General features: G+C 38.1%; 1 protein-coding gene across 1 annotated transcript in view; it reads right to left on the bottom strand.

Moving 5' to 3' along the window:
• kalrna (kalirin RhoGEF kinase a) overlaps positions 1-10,060 on the bottom strand; it is a 180,075-nt gene that overhangs the window by 50,825 nt on the left and 119,190 nt on the right. Inside the window, exons 16-30 of the mRNA XM_047155984.2 lie at positions 8,940-9,059; positions 7,561-7,779; positions 7,218-7,367; positions 5,812-5,926; positions 5,542-5,657; positions 5,223-5,345; positions 3,973-4,155; positions 3,427-3,545; positions 3,035-3,101; positions 2,652-2,761; positions 2,329-2,398; positions 2,147-2,236; positions 1,046-1,138; positions 281-392; positions 1-64 (exon numbers count right to left, since the gene is read on the bottom strand). The exon at positions 1-64 is cut by the window's left edge and continues 127 nt beyond it. Of these exons, the coding sequence (XP_047011940.2) occupies positions 1-64; positions 281-392; positions 1,046-1,138; positions 2,147-2,236; positions 2,329-2,398; positions 2,652-2,761; positions 3,035-3,101; positions 3,427-3,545; positions 3,973-4,155; positions 5,223-5,345; positions 5,542-5,657; positions 5,812-5,926; positions 7,218-7,367; positions 7,561-7,779; positions 8,940-9,059 (1,751 nt within the window). The remainder of the gene's footprint in view (positions 65-280; positions 393-1,045; positions 1,139-2,146; positions 2,237-2,328; positions 2,399-2,651; positions 2,762-3,034; positions 3,102-3,426; positions 3,546-3,972; positions 4,156-5,222; positions 5,346-5,541; positions 5,658-5,811; positions 5,927-7,217; positions 7,368-7,560; positions 7,780-8,939; positions 9,060-10,060) is intronic.

Raw genomic sequence — 10,060 nt, 5'->3', positions numbered from 1 at the left:
TCCCACACTTGGAATGTGTCCTGTAGGATCAGCTCTCCCTGCACATCCAAATTCTCATCAAAACCTACAGACAAGCAAAGAGCGGACGTTAGGTCAAAGGTTGGAGAACAGTCAATCAGTATACCAGTCAATTCTGTGGAATATAATAATCTGAATAGGTATCATCTGAATACCAGCCAGGGGTTTTTTTGGTTGGTATTGTAATTATATGTGTACCCTCTGGGCTTTCACTGTATAAAGCTGTGCATTGTGTAGCTCAGTGGAGGAAAGGTGTGATTACCCTCTAACATGCTGAGGTGCATGGCATCATTGGCTCTCTTGGGCACAGCCAGCATCACCTCCAGCCCATCCTTAATCTCACCTTTACCCTCTTCACAACAGCTCAGAAGCTCCTGAGAGGACAAAAAGGATAAAAGCACAGTAAATGCTATACCGTCACTACGTAATTTCAGACGCCAATGTTAGTCTTTTGATATGCACAAAAACATGTTGATTTGATATACACAAAAGCAATTCTGATATGCAGGACTGAAGTTTGCAATACACAAATAAATAAATAAATACATACATACATAAATAAATAAAAACAGCTGTATTGTTATGTAAATGTGAGCTACAAAGAGGAGCATATGAAATAAAAGAAGAGAGCATTCTGAAATTTCGCATCCTACCCTCCACCTCCCCAAAACTGTCTTGACCTGCTACTGGGGGGTCATTCCTCCCTCAGCAAGGGTCTCTTCTTTTCTATGTCTGTGCATGTCTATCAGAGCAAGTATTTGCACTCACTCAGCAGCAGCAGCAGCGTAGCAGATCTAGTCCAGCAAGACCAAACGTATTTACACTCTGTTCCTCTCTATAAAAGCTCACAATCTCACTCCGAGAGCTGTCATGACTAAAATGGGATAATGTCCACTATAAGGAACTTTTCACTGTTCAAAGATCATTACTTCGACCACACTTTTGCTTCCTCTTATAAGCACACATACACAACAACGCACACACACACACACACACACACACACACACACACACACACACACAGCACCTTCAGGAGAAGCTGATACTTGGTGATCCTCTGTACAGGCTTGATAAGGTAAGAGGAGATGGAGTTTGCCAGGCCATGCCTCTGCTGGATTTCCTGCACAGAGGATAATCAATAGATTATAACAGCGTGCTCAAATACAGCACACAGTCTCATACGCTGAATTCATTAAGCTCTGTCTGTGCTCAATGTTCACTCATGATTAATATCGTGGTATCCTATTGTATAACTCAGTGTCAGTTGCCTCCCGCTGGCTAAGATTGAGTGCTTGTTCCAGACATGTCCTGTAGACATGCAATGCAATGCAAACACAATTAGCTACACGATGGTGTGTACAACACACCTGGTATTTAGAGAACTTTATCTATTTGAAAAATAATAGCTCTGTGATTTAAAAAAAAAAAAGGCAGTTGTTATGACTGGTCTGGGATCTTTTTGATGTGTCTAGATTCAGAGTGAGATGTTGGTGCTGTGCTGCTGTCTTACTTCCAGGATCCCGCTCCATTACCTATTGCCTCAGGGTTGCGCAATACATCATCTTTGAGGTGGTATTTCGGGAACTGCTGGAGTGGATGGAGCTGCTTGTTGCTAACTCATTCTTCTGTGTTCTGTAAATTATTCTGGACTTCTTGGAGTGTGACTCAAAGCTGGATAATGATTATGAGACTATGCCTGATATGCTTTTCATATTGTTCACTGGATTTGTACATATTCCCACCCTGCATATTCCCTGTATTTTTGTAGGTATTTTCCTATATTCTGTATGTATTGTCAAGGCAGAGAGGTTTGGCAGCAGATTGTCATGTGTTTGTGGTGTCTTTATTGTTACAGGTAAGCTAGCACGTGGTGGTACAGGGTACAGATATGTTTAATATTTTGGCCTGGGTCTGCCTGACATCATTAACTGTGTACTTTTGTGAACATACTGTTCATACAGTATAGCTGCTGTAATTTGAGAGAAAGTCACAGTGTGTTTTCTTTATGCACCCAACAATCATATCTCACCCACTCTTTGTGTTACTTTCTGTTACCATCCCAACCCTAGACTGGGGCATAATAGGGTGAAGAAGTGAGTACATAGAAAAGAAGCAGAAATGCTCTTACATCAAAAAAGCTTCCAGCTTGCTCCAGGATAAGCTGATTTGAGTCTGGCTTATTTTTACAGTAAGTCACATAGATCTGGAATTTATCCGCCTGGAAAAATAATGCAAAATGTGGTGAATATGTATAAGTATTATTATTATCTTATTATTATAATTAGATGAAGGTGCATCAATGGCACTCACCCATGTGACAAAGCAATGGCCCACATCCTCTGGCAACTGCTCATAATTGATTAACTCTTTCAAGAAAATGCTAAATAAAAAGAAATCATAATGAAAACAATGATTAATCATGGTCCAGAAGCATTTGCATATCAAATGAGGAACATAATCAACATTGCATTTGCTTACATTTACATATTTAAGCTACATTTAAAAGGAAATAAAAACACCAGCATCACAGTAAAACTAGGCTCTTTTATACAAGTAGTGTATTAATGTATATACTCTGATTTAAAAAAGCAAAACAACAAAAAAAAACATTGTGCTTGTAGATAATATCTTACTTATTGTGGAAGTCATAAATCTCCTGGATGTTCCCAAAGATGATATGTTCTTTGTTGGCGATTCCTGGTGGGATCTCCTCCACACCACTAGTCATCTCCCAGAGGTACGTCTATACACGCACACACACACACACACACACACACACACACACACAAAGGAAATTACTGTCTGCAGTAACGACTATAACATTATGCAACGGGACATTGAAATCAGTTGAAATTACATACATTAATGTATGTAAATACTATAAATGCTACAGTAATTTTTCTTTAGGGCTTGGCTAAAAATTGAGGGAAAATATTCTCAGAAATTATGGTTTTATCATCTGTAATTTTAATTTATAAATAGTCATTTAGGAATAGTAATAGAAGACATCTCTTACCTCTAAGCACTCATGAAGATCTCTAACATAGGCTTTTTCAGTTTGCAGCAACTCTGCCATTATAAATCTAAAGGCAATCACACACACACACACACACACACACACACACCGGTTATGACAGTAGCAAGTCGTGTATTCAAGGGAAAAAAATTTCAAGGTGAATTTTATTTTTTAAATTGAATTTCATTTCAGTTTTACTCGTCACGGTATATTATCTAGACTTTTATCTGATTAAATAAATAAACAAACAAACAAATAAATAAATAGGTTTCAAACTTACTCATACATATAGATTAACCAGTTCCTATTTTTTTATTATCAGGAACTGTTTACCTGTTGCATTAATATTTACGCATAGCAAAACATTAAACCCTTAAGGTTTAAAGACTCACTCTTTCTTCCTGGCTGACTTCCTTTTCTCCTCATTGACCTCATGGTTAGGTTCACGGAGTTTGACTTCCGGGTCAGTCAGGCTGGCTGGAATGATATCTAACTCCAGGTCCTTATTATGCTGAAAGTGAGAAACACACAGACATCCTGTCATAGATAATCTAAGATAATACAACATTGTTCTTACTGTTGTAGGAAAGTAGGGCTCATCACTACCATTTCATTGCCTGACTGCAAAGTGAACACCTATACCACAATTAACAGTTTTTGGTATGTTGATTGTTGTCAGAGGCATAACAATGTCTGTATCAGCTAAAGTTGTATCATTTCTGTCACCGCAATGACATGGTGTACTCTAGTTGATTTAAATCTCTTCTTCCAGATCATCCCAGGCTTATAAGTAATTGTGTTTGTTGTAATAAAAGCTTGAAGCCAAATGGACGAACCCTATTAATTTAGTTAGTGGGTGAGATGAAATAAGGAAAGTGTTCTGTAGTCTGAATTTGTGCTGTAAATATAGGAAGGAATGTGAGCAAATGTTTTCTCACCTCCGAGCTAATGCCCAGTGCATTCTCCAAGCTGCAGCGGTAGTGGCCCATGCGCTGGGAGAAGTCTCTGTAGCGCCTGTCCACCGTACTCACCCATTTCTTCAGCTCTGTCACATGCACATGGCCCTTCTCCACAAAGTTGTCAGCCAGCTGAATCAGCAGCTTCACCTTATCCTTGGTTTGCTGAGAGATACAACGTGCAGCATTTAGCCTAAATGAGTGTGTCTGTGTTCATACACAGAGAATGTGTCTGTGTTTATCCACAGAGAGTGTGTATGAATCTGGAAATGGCTGTCGGTGCGATGGGTTTCACAACAGAGGTGTGTGTGTTGTATGTTTCTATGTGTTTAAGAGTGAGTGGGTTTATTTTAATCAGACTGCGGTCTCAGCAGCTGTGTCAGCACGATCATGGGTTGTTTCTCGAACAGATAGGGTAGGGTGTTAATGTCAGTATTGTCAGTGAATGTGAATTCTGGATCTGACAGTTCTTCAACCTCAGCTATATCACTCGAGTTCACTGAGGTTCACTCGAGTTCACTCAATTAGAGATCAGTTATTATTATTTTTTCTTAAATTGATTTTTTTTAAAAAAACAATTCACAAATTTAGTTGTTTCTAATTGTAACAACCACGATCTTGGCCAGGCAGTTACTAAGAATACTGTAAATCCATCACGCAGTGTTGCACATTCATATTAATGAACATGGTCTAGCTTTGTCTCATGAACCTCATATCTGACTGCTCACTCGCACCCTCATGAAAGTAAAAACCTCCTACTAGTGCCATTTTTTGTTGTGTCCTGTGGGACGAGTCCAGAGGCACACCTCTAGTCTCAAGCAGAAGAAGAATACTTTATTTGTCAAATATACATTATAGCACAGTGAAATTCTTTTCTTCACATATCCCAATTTGTTAGGAAGTTGGGGTCAGAGTGCAGGGTCAGCCATGATACGGCACCCCTGGAGTAGAGAGGGTCAAGGGCCTCAAGGGCCCAACAGCGGCAGCTTGGCGGTGCTAATCAGTAACCCAGAGCCTTAACCAATGAGCCACCACTGTCCTACAGATGCCCTGTGAACTTTTCGGATAAGTTTACTTAGTACGTATATGACAATTATAGTTCTAGAAGCATATTTCTACATTACAAATTGTAGATTTAAACATTTTTTATAGCTTTTTATAGCTCACTTTTTATTAGAAACAGAAAAAGACACAAAGACTATTCACCAGGCTTATGAGTGAGTGATACACACCTTAGCAGAGACACAGAAGTTCTCATACTCTTTCAGCAACTCTTGAGTTTTTTCAGCTGAGTCTCCTAGAGTGTTGTGAGTGGAGAGGAAATATTCACCTGCCTCCTGAAGCCAGTCTAACGCCTGTGATGTGGAGATGAAGTAACGTTGCAGGTGTGAGGAAGTATAAAAGACATAAAAAGCATATAAAAGGCATCCTTTATAAGTGCATTCATTACAAATGAATGTGGGGTGCTTTTGGTGCAGATGCCTGAGGTGCCATCACTGAGGTGTATTCAGAGCATGTGTGTGTGCTGCTCTCTGGTTTGATGAATCTCACCTGTTTGGCACTGCGTTCAAACACCACATATTGCTGGCACTGATCCAAGCGGCGTTTCTTCATGGTCCAGAAGTGCAAGACTCTGTTCTCCCTCTGCAACAGCTCATTGAGGATTGCTACAAGAGAAAACAACATAGACAGAGGACACTATTAGAACACAGAAGAAGATGCTTGGATTCAGCATTGTTAACTATAATCATTTACTGACTAGATGCTACAATTTAATCTTACCAGCAGACAAGAAATCAGAGTTAATCTGCCTAGTCTGACCTTTGACCTGCTGCTCGGAGCCGCGGGTGTTGCCGGAGGAGGCGGGAGTGCTGACGTTGTTGCGGTGGATGTACTTGAGGAAAACTTCAGCATTACGTCGGGCTAGAGTACACGCCTGAAACACAAAATGTTATCGTGAACAGAGACCACAGTCCTAAACAGGCCCTGCCTTTGTGACTTCTTCAGTCATGTCAGAGGTTCGACACAAAATTATACAAAACACTCTTTCTTTTTTTCTGAGAGACTTATACAGATAATTACACACAATTCAGTTTTACACAAAACTAATCTGTGCAATAAGTGGAGAAAAGGGGATTAGTGACTGAAGTACACATTAAATTACACATTAATTTGGAATGAGTTACAGTGGCTAAAAGGGATAATCTTATAAAGAAAAGCTATGAAAGCCACTGTATGAAAGCAAATTATTTCATAATTTAAGTAAAAAAAAATCCAGAATTTATGCTTCCAAATATACAGGTGCATCTAAAAGAAAATAGAATATTGTAGAAAAAATTTCTATTCAATTTTATTTAATTAAAAATGTGGAACTTTCATATGTTCTTGATATAACATCATTACACATAAAGTGAAAGATTTCAACCCTTTTTTTGTTTTAATCTTGATGATTATGGTTTACAGCTCATGAAAAAATCCAGTATCTCAAAATATTAGAATAAAGAATTTATTATACAAAAATGTCATTTCTGTATTTGACTTTATGTATTAATGAATCTAGAAAATATGAAAGTTACATTTTTGAATTAAATTACAGAACAGAAAATCTAATTTTCTGAGACGCGCCTGTGTGTGTGTGCGTGTGTGTGTGTGTATATATATATATATATATATATATATATATATATATATATATATATATATATATATATATATAATTTTTTTTTTTTTTAAGTCAGAAGGCCCAACATTAAAAAAAAAAAAAAACACAGTCAAAAAGAGGTCTGGAAAAATGATACTTAAATGTATTATTTTCATTCTGCATCTATCTATACATTTTGATAAAAGTATCTACATGATTATATGTTTAATGTTATGACTAATGAATTTAGATTTCAAGAGCATTCTTCAGTCTCCATCCTGTCTGCTTGAAGAGATAAAACTTTAAAGAAAGTTTCTTATGAAACAGCATTTTAACTGAAAGATCAGAGCTTAACATACCATTAACTGTATGATCAGACAAGCGAATTTGCATGCTTTGATGGATGGTTTAAGAGTTTATTGGTGTCATAGGGCCAAGAAAATTGGCCAAGATGAAGATTGTGTTTAGTAGAGAATAAGTTAAAACCTTAACTTACTGATTTCCCTTTTCATCCATTTGTGACAAAATTTTTTCAATGCTTTTTTTGTTGGTATTTTTTTCTTTAAAAAATCATTCATTAGTTTACCTTCAGGAAGGCCTCTTTCTGCTCCAGATGTTTGCTGATGAGAGGAAACACATGGTCACTCTCAGCTAAAGGGCCCAGCTTATCATGACCTCCACACCAGTCCTCATCCCGTCGGTATTCCTGCTCCAAACTCTCTAACACACTGCACACCTGTATAAAACATACACACAAGTTCACACTGAACCATCTCCTAGTCCCATTTAATATACCCCATCTTTCCTTTCACTGTTTTCTTTTTTCCTTTATTTTCATATTCAAGTCGACTGGTTTGGGATGAACACTATATTCAAATATTACATACAGTACCGAGTAACCAGTGGGTGGTGCAGTGGTGCATTTTCACCTGCTCAGACGTCTTGTAGAAGGCCACCGAAGCGTTAACTAGCTTGAGCCGATCCTCCATTTTTAGCATGAGCTGCTGCCAGTGCATGGCTACCTTTTCAGCACAGGTGCGGATGGCGTCAGGGTCATAGTGGCCTGCTTGCAGCATGACTTCTGCCTTCTGCTGGACCTGCAGTGCGCTCTGATGGGTCTTCTGCAGAGAGTTGGCATGGAACAGGGACTGGTGACAGAGAAAAAAAGACAAAAAGAGAAAATAATACAAATAATTATGTTTATTTAGAAATCTTAGAAAGTTTAGAAAACTTAGACAGCTTAGGATTTAGAAATCTAGAACTATAGCTGCAAGTCATTAGCAGGAGGGGAGTTATACGAAAAATATAATGTGGATGAAACCTTACACTGATGTCTTTTTATTGGAACAACATTGGAAATCCAAAGACAATCATGTTTAGATTGCTCTCAGCACTGCAACAGTTACTTAACATCATCCATGCTTTTTGTGTCCTTTTACCTTCCTATTTAACCTTCACCACAATAGATTTAAACTTTCTGGGGTCAAAAGGCTGCATGTTCCCCATCTAATAGTGGGGAACAGACAAAATATAGCCTAGAATAGGAAACAACAGCACAGGAAACCTGGAGCCAAAAGCCACAAGTGCAGCCTCCGAGAGGAAAAAGACCAGCTTCTGATTATCAGACTTTTCTACACTAATTATTCTAGTAAATCTGTGTGTGTAAACACAAATGCATGCAGTATATCATGGTGCAACAGTGAAGATGTAAGTATCTGGCTCTTTTCCCAGAGACAAAATATATACTGCTTCTCCTTTAATAAGGAACATATTTATAAAAATAGTAGTATGGCAGGGTATTTAATAGCTAAAGCTGCCATGTGTCATCCTAAAACTTCCACATGAGCCAAGAGACCTGAAATGTCATCTCCAAGAAAGGAAAACATTTATAAAGTAGCTCCGAGTCATAAATCTATCTAGTAGTATTGTTATGCTTGTAAATTAACAGCTCTTGCGCCATCAGCTTGGTATATCATCAGAGTATTCTCTTCCCACCCCATCAGAGTATTCTCTTCCCACCCTAAAGTCCTTCACTTTACTTCACTGATGTGTTTTTGCTTTTCTTTTCTAAGTAAATGAACGCATATCTGTTCTGGCCTGGGGAGCAGGAGCTCGAATACTGATGCTGATTACAGCTACAGCTACATCCTGTGTACTGATGTAATAAAAATGCAGCTAATAAGTCTTTAAAGGGGCTTTGTATTCATCTCCTTAAATGGGTTCCAGAGCTGTACTGAATTGCGTGGGGTTTAGGGTGTGTGTGTGTGTGTGTGTGTGTGAGCGTGCGTGTGCATGTGCGTGAGTATACCTCTATAGCAAGCTGGAACTGTTCATGTTCTCGTTGTAATTGTTCAGCCTCAGACAGTGAGCTGGCATTAACCATGCTGGCATTCAGCATAGACTCACCATTGCGGATCCAACTGAGCACCTACACACAAAATGACACAAAAACCACACATACATACAGACACAATTAGGAATTAAACATCAACCCAGAATGTATTGTAGCTCTTTTCCTAATGAGTCAAGCGTATTATGTGTGGAGGGATGGGAAAACCCATCATATGTTGTTGTAGCTGAATTCTAATTATAAAAAATATTCAGAGAAATAAAATAGCTTTCTTGGTTAAATGTATTATTTTATTTGACATTATTTACATTGTAATTATTATACTGAAAATTATTATAAGAAATGCAAAATCATAATGCAATCGTTGTTTAATTAAAAAAAAATTCAAATTAAATCAATATATAACAGTGGTTTTTAGGCAATGTGTTGCTCTGTGCATTTTTAAATGTGTTAAGAATTAAACAAATTTGAGCAAACCTATAGCATAAGCTTATAGCATATAGCTAAGTTTACGTACACTTGAGATACTGAGACACATGCAAAAGAGAAAACATTTGAGTTCAGGGAAACCTTGCAGAAGTTTCAGAAGTGTACATAATATAAAGTGTCAGAATTTCACCATGTGATAGGATTTCCCAGGCCACCACACATATATGAAACATGAACATCATGAAAAATTCAAATCGGTGTTTCATTTCAGTGGTATTTAAACCTTTACATGCTCGACTAATTCAGCCTATTTTCTGGTTTCTGAATTTTAAACATACATGAAACCAGACTCCCTGGTTGGCTCTCCCTCTTTGGCTGTCTCTTCCTCTCACTCCCCATATCTTCATCCCTTAATCAGCCCATTTCTCTCTATTAGCACTTGTATAAGTGGAGGCACTTAATGGCTGTCTCTGGAGACACTCCTTGACCCTTTATTACATCCTGAATGACATTAGCTCAGAGAAAGCAGGAAGGAGTGACAGACATCTGAGTAGCTGGAGCCATCAATGGCCTCTGACCCTCTGTCTGGACTAACACAACTGACAGGTCTGTATGGGGCAGTATAAACATACTGTAATATATGCTTAAGC

Source organism: Ictalurus punctatus, chromosome 6 (assembly GCF_001660625.3).
Source record: "Ictalurus punctatus breed USDA103 chromosome 6, Coco_2.0, whole genome shotgun sequence".
Lineage (NCBI taxonomy): Eukaryota > Metazoa > Chordata > Actinopteri > Siluriformes > Ictaluridae > Ictalurus > Ictalurus punctatus.
Note: the sequence above shows the minus strand (reverse complement) of the source record. Positions and strands in the feature narration are given on the sequence as shown.